At 37.3% G+C, this 19,118-nt stretch overlaps 1 protein-coding gene across 2 annotated transcripts in view; it reads left to right on the forward strand.

Moving 5' to 3' along the window:
* Positions 1-19,118, forward strand: part of LOC107018160 (dehydrogenase/reductase SDR family member 7-like) — a 42,169-nt gene that overhangs the window by 12,178 nt on the left and 10,873 nt on the right. For both annotated transcript variants that reach the window (XM_015218564.2, XM_015218563.2), the window contains exon 9: positions 9,032-9,112. In XM_015218564.2, coding sequence (XP_015074050.1) covers positions 9,032-9,112 — 81 coding nt within the window. The remainder of the gene's footprint in view (positions 1-9,031; positions 9,113-19,118) is intronic.

A 19,118-nucleotide genomic window follows, 5' to 3' on the forward strand; every position in this document is an offset into this window, starting at 1 on the left:
GTCAGATTCCCAAAAAAAATTAATTTAAAATTGGAGGAGAGTTTTGGAAAATGTTTTCCTTAATTTTTGAAGGGAAGTCATTTTCCTTAATTTTGAGTAAAATAGTTCATTTGGAAAACATTTTCCAAAACTTTTGCCCCAACCAAACATGAGAAAATTGGAAAATGTTTTCCTTCATACCAAACACACTCTAAGTCAATCTATTTGCTTGTCTATAAATATACACATATATAATAGTAATTCCACATACGTACATAGATCAACTATACAAAGATAAAATCGACTTATAGACTTAAACTTCTCAAAGTTGTGAAATATTTCATGAATTTCTATTTTTCATCAGTGTGAAAATGAAGTAAAAAAATAAAAGAAATGAACCAACTAGGATTTCAAATATATTATGATGAAATATTATAGTTATGGGTATCAATGTTTTTGTTTCAAAACAATTGGTTTACTGATCAAATTGAACCGATTATTTAATTTTTTTAATAAAATTTAAAGTTTAATTTTACATAAATTTATAATTGTACTGAATAATTTTTAAATTTATAAAAATAAGTAAACAAAATGACACAATTGTACTACATGTATTTAAAGATATTTTTAAAGAAATATACAGTTTAATTAAAATATAATCTACATTTGAATTAATTGTGGATAGTAAAATTTCATGCATTTGTGTATGAGTACAAATAATCATATAATATATTATTTCTATTAAATTTAAATTTAAAAGAAGTTAATGAAGTAAAAAATAAAATAAAAATGAGAGACAAGAGATAGTTGGTCAGATGGTAAACACTCTTCACTTTCAAACTCGAGGTTGTGAGCTCGATTCCCCAAGGAAGCATAATGTGCTAGCTCTTGGCCAAAAAAAAATAGGGCTGCGAGATATTTGGATAACATGTATATCATAGGAAATTTAATCATTTTTATAATGATAAATTTATTCCTAGTTATGAGCAAAATAATTTTTTTGTATATAACAAATAGTCATTTTAGTGACGAAATTAGATTGTGTTCAAGTACGAAACACATATAATTTTAGAGACAATTGATTTCGTCACTAATTTAAGTAAACTAATTAGCGACGATATAATTTTGTCGGTAGTAACAATATTTTTTGTGACAAAGCATATTATTAACTACAAAAAAAATATTTTTTTACGATAAATAAATTTGTCACAAATGTTTAAGCATTTTGGGACGATTTTTCTTTTTGTAGTTAAAATAATACTTTTAGTGACGAAGCACTAAATCGTTTTTGTATACTTTTAGAGACACATTTAGTGAAGATTGAGTGACGAATTAATTTTTGTCTCACAAGATTTTTAGTGACGAAATTTGATTTATTAATGACGAAATAATTTGTCCTTGATAATCGAATTTGTTGTAGTATTGGGGCTTGTCTCCTGCAGTAGTCACAATGCATTCCTTGCCTCTTCTTCTAAAATAATCATTTCCAACCACTCCCTCATCCCCTTCCCTAATTGACTTAGCACTATTCCCCTAAGCTTCGCACTATTCCCCTAAGCTTCGCACTATTCCCCTAAGCTTTAGTCTTCATGTAATATCTTCTTTAAATGACAGTTCATCACCACAATAACCCCCTCAACTTCCTTTCCCTTTTAAATACTACTCCATTTATTTCTAAAGATTCAATGAAGTTCTCCTATTTTCTACAGCAACCTATGAAAAAAGTGTGTTTGAATCCCCTTCTTTCAAACCACATAGCCCTCAATTTTTTTCTCCAACTAACCTCTCGAGCTATTGCCAAAGTGGCTAGCTCTCTCTTCGCCTCCTCTTTCCTAATGCTCCCCCTCGTCTAATTCTCTCAACCCTTCCACCCGCTCCATTTCCCCCACCACGTTAGTTAACTCCTTCATTTTCATTCCAAACGCCTCCTTATATATTTTTTTAGCAATTTTAATTTGCTGGCAAATTGGAATGAGGATGTGCCTACAACTTCTTATCCATTAGACCTCCCATAAAATCTTTCTTTAAAGTCTAACACCTGAAGCAGCATGTTCTCAAACTTGAAAGGGGTGTGCATGTTCCTCCTCCTACTCCCATCAAGCATGATAATCATGAACTGCCCCTTACTTACCTACGTCACCTCTATTTTTTTCTCATCCCTTAAGATTACTATATCCCTTGCATTACCTATAACTGGAACCTAATCATACTTCATCTACTGTTCCCCATACGCTTCTAGCAACCATGTCTGTCATTACTTTTACTTTCGTCTCTTGAAGACACAAGAGATTCGACCCCCAATCCTCCCTTCATTGACGTTCTATGTAGTGATTTTAACTTCCATGGACAGAGTCTTTACCCTCATCGCCCCTCCTTTCTCCATTGTAGCACCACTCCTTTCCCTACTTCCACATCTCCTCTCATACACTATCATTTTACCTCCCCCCTACTCCTCCCCAATATTCTATCACTCCCCTCCCTACAATCTTCTCCCATTCCCTATCTTGTTTTGCCTCTAGTTCTATATACCTGAGTAAATCTAACACCTTCCTCTCCTTTCCTTCAAATAACACCCCAAAAAATTTCTCCAATCTAAGGTATTTTCCCCCCACCCCACCTATCATGTTTCTTTTGTCCTCGACACAAGCTAATGATATCACATCTTCTATCTGTATGTCTTTACTGTTGCGGAAGCCGAATATATAGAGAGTGATGGAATCACAACTACTATATCTAAAGGTAGCTAATAAATAGTAAATGAGACAACAACAAAAAGAACACCAGGAATTAACGAGGTTCGGCAAACTTTTGTTTTCTTTTGCCTACTCCTCGGACACAACCAACCAATATTTATTTCACTCCAAAAGAGTATAAGTGAAATACTATAAGAGAGAAAGAAGAACAAATGCCTTAGGAGATGAGAAGGCAAGTTAGAGGTATTTTACAAATGAATTAGGTGCTACCTATTTATAGGAGTGAATTCTTCCTATTGATGTTATCCATGACATCACAATATGTCAAAATGTCAACATTTACCTTGTGAAATCAATTTATGGTTCACCTAAATTTCACCTACAAAAGGTGCTATCTTGACTTTTCTACCAATGAAGAATTATCCTCCTAACTACTATATCTTCTCATTAATCTATTTTTGAATCTTGTCAAATTTAACAAATCTCCACCTTGACAAGATTCTCCATTTTCAACTCTCTCTACAACAATTTTGATTGTGTCTTCAACCCTAATCTTCAATGTTCAACAATGTTGATCAAGTTCAAACAATGTTGAAACTTGACCGCAGTCACCACTTTTGTCAACATATCGGCAGGATTATCTGTAGTATGAATTTTATGCATTATGACTCCACCATCTTCTAAGATTTCTCGTATGAAATGATATCGGACGTCAATGTGCTTCGTCCTTGCATGATAAACTTGGTTCTTTGCTAATTGAATAGCACTCTGACTATCACAAAATATTGTGATTTCTTCTTGTCCAATACCAAGCTCTCTAAGCAATCCTTGAAGCCAAATTGCTTCCTTCGCAGCCTCTGTAATTGCCATGTACTCTGCCTCAGTGGTAGACAAAGCAACTGTTGACTGCAAAGTAGACTTCCAACTAACTGGTGCATTTGCAATAGTGAAAACATAACCAGTAGTTGATCTTCGTTTGTCCAAATCACCTGCATAATCTGAGTCACAATATCCAACAAGATATTGACTATCTTTCTGCTCGAAAACCAAACCAACATCTACAGTATTATGAATGTACCGTAGAATCCATTTTACAGCCTGCCAATGATCCTTTCCAGGATTGTGCATGTACCTGCTTACAACTCCAACAGCGTGTGAAATATCTGGCCTTGTGCAAACCATTGCATACATCAAGCTACCAATAGCATTAGCGTATGGTACTCTTGACATATATTCTCGTTCAGCTTCATTATTAGGTGACATAGCATCACTAAGCTTAAAATGAGGAGCAAGCGGAGTGCTAACCGACTTCGTTTTTTATTCATAACGAATCTCTTTAGTACTCTCTTCAAATATTCCTTTTGAGATAACTAGAGTTTCTTTGAATGTCTATCTCTTTTTATCTCCATGCCAATAATCTTCTTTGCCTCACCCAAATCCTTCATTTCAAACTCCTTTCTTAGTTGATTCTTTAGCTTCTCAATTTCCTCTTGACTCTTAGAAGCTATCAACATATCATCAACATATAGGAGAAGGTATATAAAGGAATTATCTTCAAGCTTGCGCAAATACACACAATGATCGTATTTGCTTCTTATGTACCTTTGCTGCAACATAAACTTGTCAAATCGTTTGTACCATTGTCTAGAAGATTGTTTCAATCCGTACAATGATTTTTCAAGTTTGCACACCATATTTTCTTTTCCATCAACTTTGAATCCTTCTGGCTGAGTCATGTAGATTTCCCCTTCCAAGTCTCCATGTAAAAATGCAGTTTTTACATCCAACTGAACTAGTTCCAAATTTAACTGTGCGACCAAAGCCAACAAAACTCTAATGGAGGAGTGTTTCACAACTGGAGAAAACACCTCATTATAATGAATTCCCTCCTTTTGAGCATATTCTTTGGCCACCAATCTTGCTTTGTAGCAAACATCTTCTTGGTTAGGAAATCCTTCTTTCTTTGCAAATACCCATTTGCACCCAATTGCTTTCTTGCCCTCTGGGAGATTGGCCAATCTCCATGTATGATTCTGATGAAGGGACAACATTTCTTCATCCATGGCAATCCTCCACTTATCTTCTTCTGAACTTTGGACTGCGTCTTTATAAGTTGTAGTCATCAGCTGCAATTGAGTCCGCACAAGCCACCATATCTATGAGTCGAGCAGGTTTTCTTAATGTCCTTTTTGTCTTGCCGGTTGCTATTGATTCAAGTTGTGGTTGAGGTTCTTGAGACGGAATCTCCTCTCCGACTGACTCTCCTTCAAGAGGAAAATTTTCTGTTGTTTCCTCGTTTGATCCCTGTGTTGGGAAAATTATCTTTCCCTCAAACTCCACCTGCTTTGAAGCACCATCAATTTGTTTGGCTTCTTCAAGTGTTACCTTATTTGTCAAGGCAGATTCATCAAAGGTAACATCCCTGCTGAAAATAATCTTTCTTGTCTCTGGACACCATAAACGGTATCCTTTGACTCCAGAAGTAATTCCCATAAATAAAGCTTTCTTTGCTCTTGGGTCCAATTTTGACTCTCTTACATGATGATATGCAATTGAGCCAAATACATATAAAGAACCATAATCTTCAGCAGGTTTTCCATACCATTTTTCAAATGGTGTCTTCCCACCAATAGCAGCAGATGGTAGACGATTAATGAGGTGGCACACATATGTTATTGCCTCAACCCAAAATTCTTTGCCCAAGCCAGCATTAGACAACATACATCGAACTTTCTCCAGCAAAGTTCGGTTCATGCGTTCTGCCACTCCATTCTGTTGTGGTGTATTTTTTTACAGTGAAATGTCTAACGATGCCATTTTCCTCACAAATCTTCTGAAAAAGATCATTTTTGTATTCGCCACCATTGTCTGTGCGAAGACACTTGATCTTTCTGCCACTTTGAGTTTCTATCATCGCCTTCCATTTGAGAAAAATTCCCAATACTTCATCTTTTGTTTTCATCGTATACACCCACAATCTTCGAGAAAAGTCATCAACAAAGGTTACAAAATAGTGTTTCCCACCTAATGAAGGTGTTTTGGAAGCACCCCAAACATCCGAATGAATATAATCCAAAATACCTTTAGTATTATGGATAGCTGTTCCAAATTTAACCCTTGTTTGCTTTCCCTTGATACAATGCACAAAACTCCAAGTTGCAAGTTTTTACTCCTTTTAGCAATCCTTGATCTGATAAAGTTTTCAAGGATTTCCCTCCAGCATGCCCCAAGCGCATGTTCTGCCTCCTTCTCGTCATTGGATGTTGTTGCCGTTGTCCCAATAAATGTACTACCTTGATAGTGGTACATGTTATTATTTCTTCGAATTGCCTTCATTACCACCAGTGCACCAGAACATATTCTCATCACGCCATTATCTGCAATGACTTTGAACCCCTTTGATTCTAGGGCCCCTATAGAAATGAGATTTTTCTTCAAATCTGGTACATATCGAACATCTATTAATGTTCTACTTAATCCATCATGGTTCCTTAATCGGATTGAACCAACACCATATGCAGTAAGAGGATTATTGTTTGCAGTGTGAATAACTCCACATTCTCCTTCTTGTAAATCAATAAATCAGTCCCGATTGGGTGAATCCATCAACCATACATCAGATGATTTGGATAGATATGTTGTAACTAGTGAGTAATCGGAATCATAACAATCGACCACATTTGAATCCATGACAGCCTTCCCATTATTTGGTTTGGCTTCGCTATTCAACTTTGGGCAGTCTTTCTTCCAATGTCCTTTTTCTCGGCAAAAGGCACATTCATCTTTGCTGAGTCTCGATCTTGACTTGGATCTCCCTTTCTTCGTTCTCATATTATTTTGAGAACGACCTCTCGCAACTAGTGCTTCTGCTTCTCCGCCTTTTTGTTTTTCTCTCTTTCTTTGTTCATAACTGTATAAGGCAGAACAAATTTCTTTGAGAGATACTTCATCATTCCCATGCAGTAGAGTCGTTTCAAGATGCTCAAACTCATCGGGAAGTGAACTTAACAACATTAAGGCCATATCTCCATCCGTAAAAGTCACGTCCATATTTCGCAAATCTGTCGCCAACTTATTAAAGCTGGTGATATGATCATTCATTGTGCTACCGGGAACATAAGTGAAGCGTAACAGTCTTCTTTTCATGTAAAGTTTATTTTGACTGTTTTTCTTCAAGAATTTCTCCTCCAATGAATTCCATAATTTATTTGCAGATGTTTCCTTCGTGTATGGATACTTTTGTTCTCTTGCAAGGTAAGATCGAATGGTACCGCAAGCAACACGGTTGATAATCTTCCAATCTTCTTCTCCTACACCGTCTGGTTTCTTTTCTTCAATGGCAATATCTAGCCCTTGTTGAAAAAGAACATCAAGGACCTCGCCTTGCCACATTCCGAAATGTCCTGACCCGTCAAAAATTTCAACTGCAAATTTCGCATTTGACACAATTCTTGTCATAAGCGAAGATGCCAATGATGACGTATTATTGACACTTGATGTGGACTCATCATTTTTCTTGTCTCCCATTTTACTACAAATACTATTTACTAGCTAACAATGCAAAGACCAAAGTAAATCTTTTTCTGATGTGGAAGTTCAGACTATGCTGCAACCACAGAGCATACTCAGATAATACCTTGGCTCTGATACCAATTGTTGCGGAAGCCGAATATATAGAGAGTGATGGAATCACAACTACTATATCTAAAGGTAGCTAATAAATAGTAAATGAGACAACAACAAAAAGAACACCAAGAATTAACGAGGTTTGGCAAACTTTTGTTTTCTTTTGCCTACTCCTCGGACACAACCAACCAATATAAATACTATAAGAGAGAATGAAGAACAAATGCCTTAGGAGATGAGAAGGCAAGTTAGAGGTATTTTACAAATGAATTAGGAGCTATCTATTTATAGGAGTGAATTCTTCCTATTGATGTCATCCATGACATCACAATATGTCAAAATGTCAACATTTACCTTGTGAAATCAATTTATGGTTCACCTAAATTTCACCTACAAAAGGTGCTATCTTGACTTTTATACTAATGAAGAATTATCCTCCTAACTACCATATCTTCTCATTAATCCATTTTTGAATCTTGTCAAATTTAACATTTACACCCGCTGACAGTGCCAATCATCAGCAGTTAATTAGCTGAAAGATGACAGTCAGCTCCTTCCCTCACTGTGTATAACGCCGTTTGATTTTATACAGGCCCCTTGGCTACTCCCCACTCCCTTTCCACTGATTTCTGGAAGAAAAGGAGCCAACTGAGCGATGCTGGCATTAACAGAACCTATATCCAGCACGGCGAGGTTGCCGGCTGAACTCGAGCCTCAGATTTAGCATAGAAGGCTCGCCCAGAGGTAGACTTCCCAGAACCCGACACCCATCGTCTGGTCAAAATGACTCCATACTACCCCTGATATGTAACTTTCAAGTTCACCAGAAGCAGATTTCCGGCCTTCTGACACACCTGAAACAGAAGTTGTGACCTGCTGCTCCCCCACACATGAAACAGAAACCCAGGTCCTTTACAGCGTTCACAAATTAATTAGGAGGATGGAATAGCCAATTCCTTCCACTTTTGCTTTCCGGCGCCGGAAGAGTAGGTGTTTGGCTCTTCTTCTCTTTCAAAGGGATCCGCCAATTCAAACTTCTATTCCTGGTTATGTTACTTGCAATCTGGCCAGTATACTTTCTCTGAGTTGTGAACCGGCTCAATCTGCCCCTCCAAACTGGTTCACTAATCCAAGGGTAATTCTGTCTTTTCACCTTATTAGAGCTTTTCTTCCTTTCCACTATTCAAATTTTCCGTTGCCACTTTCTTGTTCTCAATGATTTGCCTCCCCCATCCAAGTCTTCTGGTGGAAGACGACCACCCTTAACATCCATCCTGCCTCTCTTACCCCCTATTCTTCCTCCCTTCTCGGCGTTACTGTCGTTTGCCTTCATCTTTGAAGGGTATTCAATGTATAACCATATCCTAAAACCCATTCACCAAAATGGAACAGCTTGTTTGACAGTTGACAGAAGTCAGATCTCATTATATCTGGTAGGCACTATTGATCTAAAAGTAGGTTCAATTTTTTAATGACTTGAGGGGTGTTGTGTCTCATCACCACCAATCAATGAAATTATTCAAGTATGAAAGTTTCATATATACATAGCAGAAGATGTCCGCTTAAGCTGGTAGCTGAATTTGAACCCGTATGGTGTTTGATTCCAACATCCATAATTTTATCATTATTATTCTAGCTTCCTCAATACCCCTCATAAATGATCAAGAGCCTTGTTATTATCATCTTCTTGCTTTCATTTATCTTAGCATTCATCTAATTATTTTCCTGTGCAGCTCTGTCGTAAAGGAATCAAGGTTACTGTAGTTTGCCCAGGTCCTGTAGAAACTCCCAATCCAAGAACTGGTTCAACCGAGGTGATTATCTTTCTCTTTATTCTGATTAGATGTGTTTTCTGTTGAATGTCTACAATAATAGGCTTAGTGCTTGTATTCCATCTTTTCGAACTTACCCGACACTTACTGTCTGATGAGAGAACCCTGTGTTTAGCTTACTGATAAATAATCTAACTAAATTGTCTGAATTATCGGGAAGGGCCAGCATAATTAACATAACTGAAATATCAAGGGCCAACATAATTATCATAACTTAGTTGTGTAACAAATTGTTGAAAGTTGATCATCTGAAGAGAAAGAAATGCCAGATGTTTTGAGAATAGAAGTAGCACAATAGAGAAGATCAAGCTCAACTGGTTTCTGCTATTTTGGTGTAGAAAGACCTTTTCTCATGATACAGAGACAATCCCAGTAGTTTTTGATTTATGTTAGGGTTGTATTTGCTTCAGTTTCTTATAACTTCCTTATCATTTTTTTGTATAGGGTCTTTTCAGTACTTACCCAAGTCTGTTTTATAATACAAAGTTGTTACCTGTTCAACAAAATAAATAAATGCTATAAGTTGTACTATAAAACAGACTAACACCCAGTAGGATAAGTCATGAGTCTCTTAAGAATACTGACTACATTGTGTCTTGGGGCAATCTCTGGAATACTACTTCTCATAAGAGGTATAATTCCATTGAATCTCTACTGGTGGATGGATCCTTTGTCATTAAAGCGACCATCAAAAGCTTCTACCAGAATTTGTACACAGAATCAGAGGAGTGGAGGCCTGAGATACAATTACAAGGGATCACAACCATTATTGTGGAGGAGCAGATAGACTTAGAGGCTCCTTTTGAGGAGGAAGAGATCTTAGGCTGCTTAAAGCTCTATGCTATGGAAAAGCACCGGGACCTGATGGTTTCCCCATGTCCTTTTACTTGTCTTTCTGGGAGATCCTAAAAGAGAATATTATCAAGGCTCTTCAAGAATTCCATGCTAGACAGATTACTCAGAAGAGTTTTAATGCTACTTTTGTAGCACTCATCCCCAAGAAAGCCAGTGCCGTTGAACTTAAAGACTTCAGACCAATACGTCTAATTACTGGAGTTTACAAGGTGATATCAAAACTATTGGCAGAAAGGCTGAAAAGAGTGATTGACAAGCTTGTCAACAAAAACCAAATGACATTTATTAAAGGAAGACATAATGGATGCAGCTCTCATTGCAAGTGAGTGTGTGGACTCCAGATTGAAAGGAAACAGTCCAGGGGTAATGTGCAAGCTGGACATTAAAAAAGCACACGATCATGTTAATTGGGGTTTCCTACTAAACATCTTGAGACAAATGGGTTTTGGAGAAAGATGGGTGGCATCGATAAAATTTTGCATAAGCACGGTTAGATTCTCCATTCTTGTAAATGGAGAACCAGTGGGTTTTTTCTCTTCTGGAAGGGGAATCAGACAGGGTGATCCTCTTTCACCCTTTTTATTTATCTTGGTAATTGAGGGATTTGATAGTTTGATAAGGATTGCTACTAAAAACAGATGGATCAGAGGTTTCCAGATTAGTGGAAACAATGGTGATATTAAAGAGATTTTCCATCTACTTTATGCAGATGACACCGTGATTTTCTATGAGCCACAAGAGGAGCAATTTAGATTCATCAAACTAATTTTGTTGTTTTTTGAAGCTTGTGAAAGAGCAGTTTATTTCCTATTAAGGATGTGACAAACATCCAAAGTCTAGCTGACATTTTGGGCTGCTGAGTGGGGATATTGCCCACAACTTATTTGGGTTTGCCTTTAGGTAATACATACAAAGATTTGAAGATATGGGACAACATAGTCGAGAAGACTTAAAGAAGACTAGCTAGATGGAAGACTCAATACGTTTCTTTTGGTGGTAGACACATTCTTATCAACTCTGTTCTAGATTCTCTCCCAACAAATGTTTTGTCTCTTTTCACTATACCCCCAAAAGTGGTTAAGAAATTGGACAAACTTAGGGGAGATTTCCTTCGGAATGGCTGCAAAGAGTACAAAGGATACAATTTGGTCAACTGGGCGACAATTTTGCATAGAAAAGATAAAGGGGGCTTGGGCATTAGAGATTTGAGGAAGCATAACAACAGTCTTTTGATGAAATGGTTGTGGAGATACACAGAGGAGAGGCAAGCTTTGTGGAAAGATTTGATTAAATGTAAATATGGGGAGGATGGATTATGGTGTAGTAACATAAGCACGGATGCTTATGGAGCGGGGGTTTGGAGAGCTATTTGAAACTTATGGCCCAAGTTAGAAGCAAATTTACATATCAAGGGGGGATGGAAGGAGAACTAGATTCTGGTGGGATGTATGGATCAAACAAACCCCCTAAAAGACTTGTTTCCTGATCTATTATTTTGTGCACCAATTCTGAGGAAATGATCAGTGATTGCTGGACAGTACAAGGTTGGAATCTCTATTTCAGAAGACTTCTAAATGATTGGAATACTGACCAAAATTGTTGGAGGAAGTGGGGGATTTCGCAGGCACCAATACTGACCATGACGTTGTTAGATGGTCAGACAATAAGGATGGGATCTTCATAGTTGGCAGGGCATATAAAAAGGAGTGCAACTTGCAAAGTAGCAGATACCAGAGTTCATGGAAAAATATCTGGAGGGCTGCAGCACCAACAAAAGTTAAATGCTTTACTTGGCTGGTCATTAGAAAGGCATGCGTGACACATGAAGTCTTGAGGAAGAAAAAGATCATAATTCCGTGGTGCTCTTTATATGGAAAGACAGGAGAAACTAACAGTCACATATTCTTACATTGTACTTTCACAGCACAAATATGGTCCATGTTTTTGTCACATATTCTTACATTGTACTTTCACAGCACAAATGTGATCCATGTTTCTCAACTATTCAGAAGTGAAATGGATTATGCCCAAACATACAGCTGATTTACTTAGTTGTTGGATCAGGAGAGGAGGTAGCAAGAGACAACAGACCTGGTGGAATTTGATTCCACATTGCATTTGGTGGACAGTGTGGAAGGAGAGGAATAGTAGGAATTTTGAAGATATATCCAATTCCATTCACAAGGTTAAGTGGAATTGCATTGTATCTCTATGTTTTTGGTGTAAAGAGATAGGATTAGAGGATTCAGATCAACTTTTTGATCAACTCTTAGAATTCTTAGCATCCTATTAAGTATTATGCTTTTTTCCCCCTGATTTTCTAAAGGTCTCCAGCATATCCGTAATGCTGAAGAATACAATGTTCACCAATTCTCAAAAAAAATATGTCTAACATAACATAATAAAGTTCCCTCCTAATAAGAGGGCGAAGTAAGCTGATCTTGAGTTTGAACGTCGCATCTGGAACGTGGACTGCAGTATCTTCATCTAAGAAAGTGGAAGCATGGCTATCGGGCTAAGAGCCTGTTTGGCTCAGCTTAAAAGCTGGTCAAACTGACTTAAAAGCTGATTTTTGACTTATTTAACTGTTTGGCAATACTTAAAATAACTTATTTTAAGTTAAAAAAAACTTATTTTAAGCCAAAAGTTAAAAGCTGGGGTAGGGGTGCTTTTTTTTTTTTAGCTTATAAGCTGTTTTAAGTTGACCACATTTTTATCTTTTTGCTCTTAATATTTTTATACAATTTCCAAATTACCCATATAACCCTAACATTTCTTTCTTCCATTTTTCCCTTTTCACGTTTGACATAACAACTTCAGCACTTTTATCCAAACGCTTAACTGCTTATTTTAAAAATAAGTTTCAGCACTTTTAAAAGTACTTTTTTAAAGCTGCTTTTATTAAGCCCATCCAAACGGGCCCTAAGTATCACCTACAGGATTACCCAGTAAGTCTGATAGACTACCTCCTAGAAAAGTGGAGCTAGACTTTCGGGGGTAAGATATAACAAACAAGGTATAATGTTAAACAATCAAACATTAAAAGCATATAAAGAATGGACACTGATGTAAGCTGATAACTGAGTTATTTTTGAAGTAATGGCTTTTCTGAGTTAAATGGATTTCTCACACTATGGCCTTGCTTATGTGGGATCTGTCAACATGCCTAATTCCCATAAACATGTAACTGTGGTCATGCGTACATGAGATTTGCCAACATGCACGAGGAGTGAACTATCTCCTCAGCAAACAATCGCTCTATGAGTGTGGGTAAGCTAATCCTGACCCTTGTGGCAACACAGAAGGGGAGATCGGCTAGCTCTACTGTCTGAATGTGATCACATTAATGCACTGAACTGAGAAGTGTCACGTACACATACACGTGAGAGGTATCACATAGGGAATGCTTCACATATAGATAGGATTGAGATGCTTCACATATGCACACAAGTGAGATGTAGCTGGCACCCATGACCCATGTTTTGTTTGTATGTAATGATTTATAATCTTTCAGGTATCTAGCCATTTTTATGTTGTCTTATTGTTAACTTGTTTTAGTCATAACCGACCTTTTTTCGTAATATCCTGTCATGGAAGCACAAGTCACATAAGACATTTAAGGCACATAATAGGGGCATCTATTACCTCGCCAATTAGTCGTCTAGTTAAGGCCTAAGGTTAATTGAAGACAAGGCACAATATATATCACCTTTCACATAATCGACGATGTTTATGAACTTAAACATGCTTATAAGGCAATGCATCTACAATGCTTTTATTCTATGTCCTTCAAACTATGGACAACCATTAAGCATGCTAATCTCTGCAATCCATTATACTTGGCTTATTTATGATCGTAAATGATACTTTAAGCTCTAGGACTTACTTCGCCAGAACATAAAGTACGAAAGGATTGGTAGATGAAGACTATGCTTAAGAAGATTATATGACACTTACTGGCCTCACACATGGAGGGTGTGTCTTTTTCGTACTTTAAGCTCAGTTAAGAAGAGGGGTCGTAACTGTTAGGAATCTGCTTTTGAACTGCAGTAAATTTAATTTACTACCTATGTTTTAAGTAAGATTTGGTCAATTAGTTGTTAGTCATCCTTTCCTATTATTAAGGAGTTGTTTAGTGACTGCTAGATCACGTGTTATTATTTTTTACTTTTCATTCTAGGCTTTTATATATCTAATCTAAAGTATTAATAAAATAAAAAGCTCTTCCTTCTATTCTGTTCTCTTCCGTCTTTATGTTTTAGGTGCAGACTTTGATTTCCCTGTGTTATTTAGCTTAAATAGGTTTTTTAAAACCATCAATTGGTATCAGAGCTTTATTTCTCAAGGGACCTGTGTGTGGGCGCCAATCAGATTTCGTGAATACCATGAACGGAGAAGCAAGTTTTTCTTCAATGGCACCACCAACTTTTGCTGGAGAAAGTTATCGAATCTGGGCTATTAGAATGCAGGCATATATGGAAGCTTTGGATCTGTGGGAGGCTGTAGAAGATGAATACATCATTGCTCCCTTGCCAAACAATATTACGATGGCGCAAATCAAAAATCACCATGAAAGGAAAATTAGGAAATCAAAGGCAAAGGCATGTTTATTTGCTGCAGTTTCATCCACTGTCTTCACTCGTATCATGTCTCTAAAGTCGGCAAAAGAGGTATGAGATTATCTTAAGGCTGAGTATGAAGGAGATGAGAGAATTCGAGGGATGCAAGTATTGAATTTAGTACGTGAGTTTGAGTTGCAAAAGATGAAGGACAGTGAAACCATAAAGGAATACACTGACCAACTTCATAACATTGCCAATCATGTCAGATTGTTGGGTTCCACTTTTAATGATTCAAGAATCGTTGAAAAAATCCTTGTAACGGTACCTGAAAGATTTGAGGCGACCATTTAAAACCTTAGAAAATACTAAGGACTTGTCCAGTATTACACTAACAGAGCTCTTAAGTGCCTTTCAAGCACAAGAGCAACGACGTGTTATGAGACAAGGAGTTGTTGAAGGAGCTTTACCTGCCAAGCATCAAGATGATGGACGATATAAGAAAAAGAAGAACAAGAAATACCAACCAATAGATGGAGAAGATGCAGTACGCAACAACAAAAACAAAACAGGTAGCTTCAAAGGAAACTACCCTCCGTGTAAGCATTGTGGCAAGATCGGACACACACCTTTCAAGTGTTGGAGGAGGCCTGAAGCTAAGTGCAGTAAGTGCAATCAATTTGGGCATGAAGCAATCATTTGTAAGACCAAAACTCAGTAGCAGGATGTAGATGCTCGAGTTGTAAATGAACAAGAGGAGGATCGACTATTTGTTGCATCATGTTTTGCAAGCAATGTTTCTAGCGAGTCGTGGTTGATTGATAGCGGATGTAAAAATCATATGACTCATGATAGGGAACTCTTCAAAGAATTGAAGCCTACTCGAGTTGCAAATGTTCGAATAGGCCATGGTGGTCACATTCCAGTAAAAGGAATGGGAACTATTGCAGTTGAGACACAAGCACAAAAAGGTTTCAAACTTTATTTTGAAGATAAATATTGCTTGATCAAGGATCCCTCAGGGCAGGACCTGTTTAAAGTCAAAATGGAAGGAAAAAGTTTCTCATTATATCCATTTGAGAAAGAGCAAATGTTGTATTCAACAAAAGAAAATGTCGCTAAGTTATGGCATAAGTGACTCGGGCACTATCATTATCAAGGGCTTGTCAAGATGCAAAACTTGAAGATGGTAGAGAGCCTACCTGATTTGGAAGCAAATTCCGCTGAATGTCATGCCTGCCAATTTGGTAAGCAACACAAAGAGCCATTTCCAAAATCAACCTGGAGAGCCTCACAAAAGCTACAACTAGTTCACACTGATGTAGCAGGGCCTCAAAGAACTCCATCACTACAAGGTAGCATCTATTACGTTCTTTTCATTGACGATTTTATAAGAATGTGCTGGATTTTTTTCTTAAAATTCAAGTCAGAAGTTGTTGGCGTATTCTGGAAATTCAAGAAATTGGTGGAAAATCAAAGTAATTGAAAGATTCAAGCTTTGAGGTCTGATAATGGGAAGGAATACACTTCAACGAAATTTGATTCATTCTGTGAGGAGGCCGACATTGTACATCATCTTACAACACCATACACACCAGAACAAAATGGTGTTAGTGAAAGAAGAAATAGATGGATCATGGAGATGGCCAGATGTATGTTGCATGAGGAGTTGCCAAGATATTCTGGGCAGAGGCAGCAAATACCACAGTTTTTATGCAGAATCGACTTCCAACGAAAGCTTTGAAGGATAAAATACCATTTGAAGCTTGGTACGGGTTTAAGCCTTCACTATGTTTTCTTGAAGTGTTTGGTTGTGTCTGTTTTGTTCATGTTCCTCAGGTTAAACGTGACAAACTTCACAAGAAGGCAATCATAGGCATCCATATGGGTTACACTGGAGTTTCTAAAGCCTACAAGGTATATCATCCTCAAACAGGAAAGATGACAATTACAAGAGATGTTCATTTTAGTGAGAATGAACAGTGGGACTGGAACAACTCTCAGAAATCAGGAAGAAGCTCTCTAGAAGCAAACATCAGCCCTCCTGAAGAACACTGGCAGCAAGAACTAGAAGACGATCATCCAGTCAAGGGGAGAAGATTGTTGTCAGATATCTATCAAAGGTGTAATGTCGCCAACTATGAGCCTGCTGGTCCCATAGAAGCTTTGCAAGACCCAAAATGGAAGAAAGCAATGGAGGAGGAGATCTCCATGATTGAGAAAAATAAAACTAGGGTGCTGGTCAACAAACCTGAAGATAGAAAAGTCATTGGTGTGAGATGGGTCTTCAGAACAAAGTTAAATGCAGATAGTTCCATCAACAAATACAAGGCGAGACTTGTAATTAAAGGGTAAGCACAAATTTATGGTGTTGATTACTCTGACACTTTTTCTCCTGTTGCAAGATTAGACACAATCAGATTGCTACTCGCAATAGCAGCACAAATGGAATGGAAGGTGTTCCAACTTGATGTCAAATCAGCTTTCTTAAATGGCATACTGGAGGAGGAAATATATGTTGAGCAACCATCAGGATATGTGAAACACGGTGATGAAGACAAAGTCTATCTGCTAAAAAAGGCTTTGTACAGCCTAAAGCAAGCACCAAGAGCTTAGTATAGTAGGATAGATAAGCATCTGTTAAGCTTGGTCTTTAAAAAAAGCTTGTCTGAATCGACTTTGTATGTAAAACATACAGACACTGATATCCTTATTATGTCGCTTTATGTTGATGATCTTCTGGTAACAGGAAATAATACAAGGTTGGTTGAGGAGTTTAAAGAAGAAATGATGCAAGTTTTTGAAATCACAGATCTTGGTCTTATGACCCATTTTCTTGGAATGGAGATCAAGCAAAGCAAAAGTGAAGTGTTCATTTGCCAGAAGAAATACGCTAAGGAAATTCTGAAGAAATTTCAAATGGAGGAATGCAAGTCGATGAGCACACTGATGAATCAAAAAGAGAAGCTCTGTAAAGAAGATGGAGCCGACAAAGTTGATGAAGGTTATTATAGAAGCTTGATTGGATGCTTAATGTATCTCACTGCAACAAGGCCTGATATTTTATTTGTTGTAAGTCTCTTATCTCGTTTTATGCACTGTGCAAGTGCAATGCATTTAAGAGCAGCAAAAAGAATATTAAGATATATCAAAGGTACGATCGACTATGGTGTAAAGTTTGAGAAGTGAAAAAACAGTACAAGCTTCAAGTTACTTGGATTCTCAAATAGTGATTGGGCTGGATCCGCAGATGATATGAGAAGTACCTCTGGCCTTTGTTTCAAACTAGGTTCAAGAATATTCTCATGGTCATCTAAGAAATAGGAAATTATTGCACAATCAAATGCAGAAGCTGAATTCATAGCAGCAACAGGAGCAGTAAACCAAGTCTTGTGGCTTAGAAAGATCATGTATGATTTACGTTTGGAACAGAAGGAAAGTACTATCATTCTTGTCGACAACCAGGCAGCTATTGCTATCTCAAACAATCCGGTGTTTCACAAGAAGACCAAACATTTCAACATCAAGTTCTATTTTCTGAGAGAAGTGCAGCAAAGGGGAGAAGTGACTAGTCTACTGCAAGTCTGAAAACCAGCTAGCAGATTTGTTTACTAAGCCTTTACCGATCAGCAAATTCGAGCTTCTTAGACAGAAAATTGGAGTTTGCAGTGTCCAAAGCAAGGAGGAGTGTTAGGAATCTGCTTTTGAATTGTAGTAAATTTAATTTTACTGCCTATGTTTTAAGTAAGACTTAGTCAATTAGTTGTTAGTCATGCTTTCCTATTATTTAGGAGTTGTTTAGTGACTGCTAGATCATGTGTTATTATTTTTTACTTTTCACTCCAGGCTTTTATATATCTAATCTGAAGTATTAATAAAATAAAAAGCTCTTCTCTGCTTCTATTTTGTTCTCTTCCATCTTTATGTTTTAGGTGCAGACTTTCCCTGTGTTATTTAGCTTAAATAGGTTTTTTAAAACCATCAGTAACGATGTACCTCTTGCAGGAACTCCATTTCAACACTCATGACAACAAACATTTGAACTAAGAGGAACTTTTTTTAACAATGTATGAATACATGGAAACTCCTAAGTCCTACCATTAGGAGTGCTAACAATTGAAAGAAGCACGTGAACATGAAGCATATAGCATATAAATTCATGTATTTCATCATGTACGACATCATGGTTGATAAGAGAGTAAATAGGTGACGGGGAAATCATGCCATAGTGGCGAAAAAAGGATTTAGCACCGATCCTAGCATCCTAAGACTACCAAAACACACCTTTGCAGCGTCAATCTATAAGAACGACAAGTAATATAACCCAACAACATGCCCAGGTCACATGGGCAATATATCGACCATTAGGTGATCGACAAGCTCATAGTACGTATTATTTAGAAGGTTCTCCATATATCCTTCCTTAACCACATCAACAACCACACATGACCATTTAAGAAGGTCCCCTAGCATTCCCCGGGCTCCTCAATACATAAAACAATCCATAAACATCCTTACACAATAAGTTACAACTGAACTTCACGACTAGTGCCGGCAAAGAACCCATATTTTGG

This window comes from Solanum pennellii, chromosome 4 (genome assembly GCF_001406875.1).
Source record: "Solanum pennellii chromosome 4, SPENNV200".
NCBI lineage: Eukaryota > Viridiplantae > Streptophyta > Magnoliopsida > Solanales > Solanaceae > Solanum > Solanum pennellii.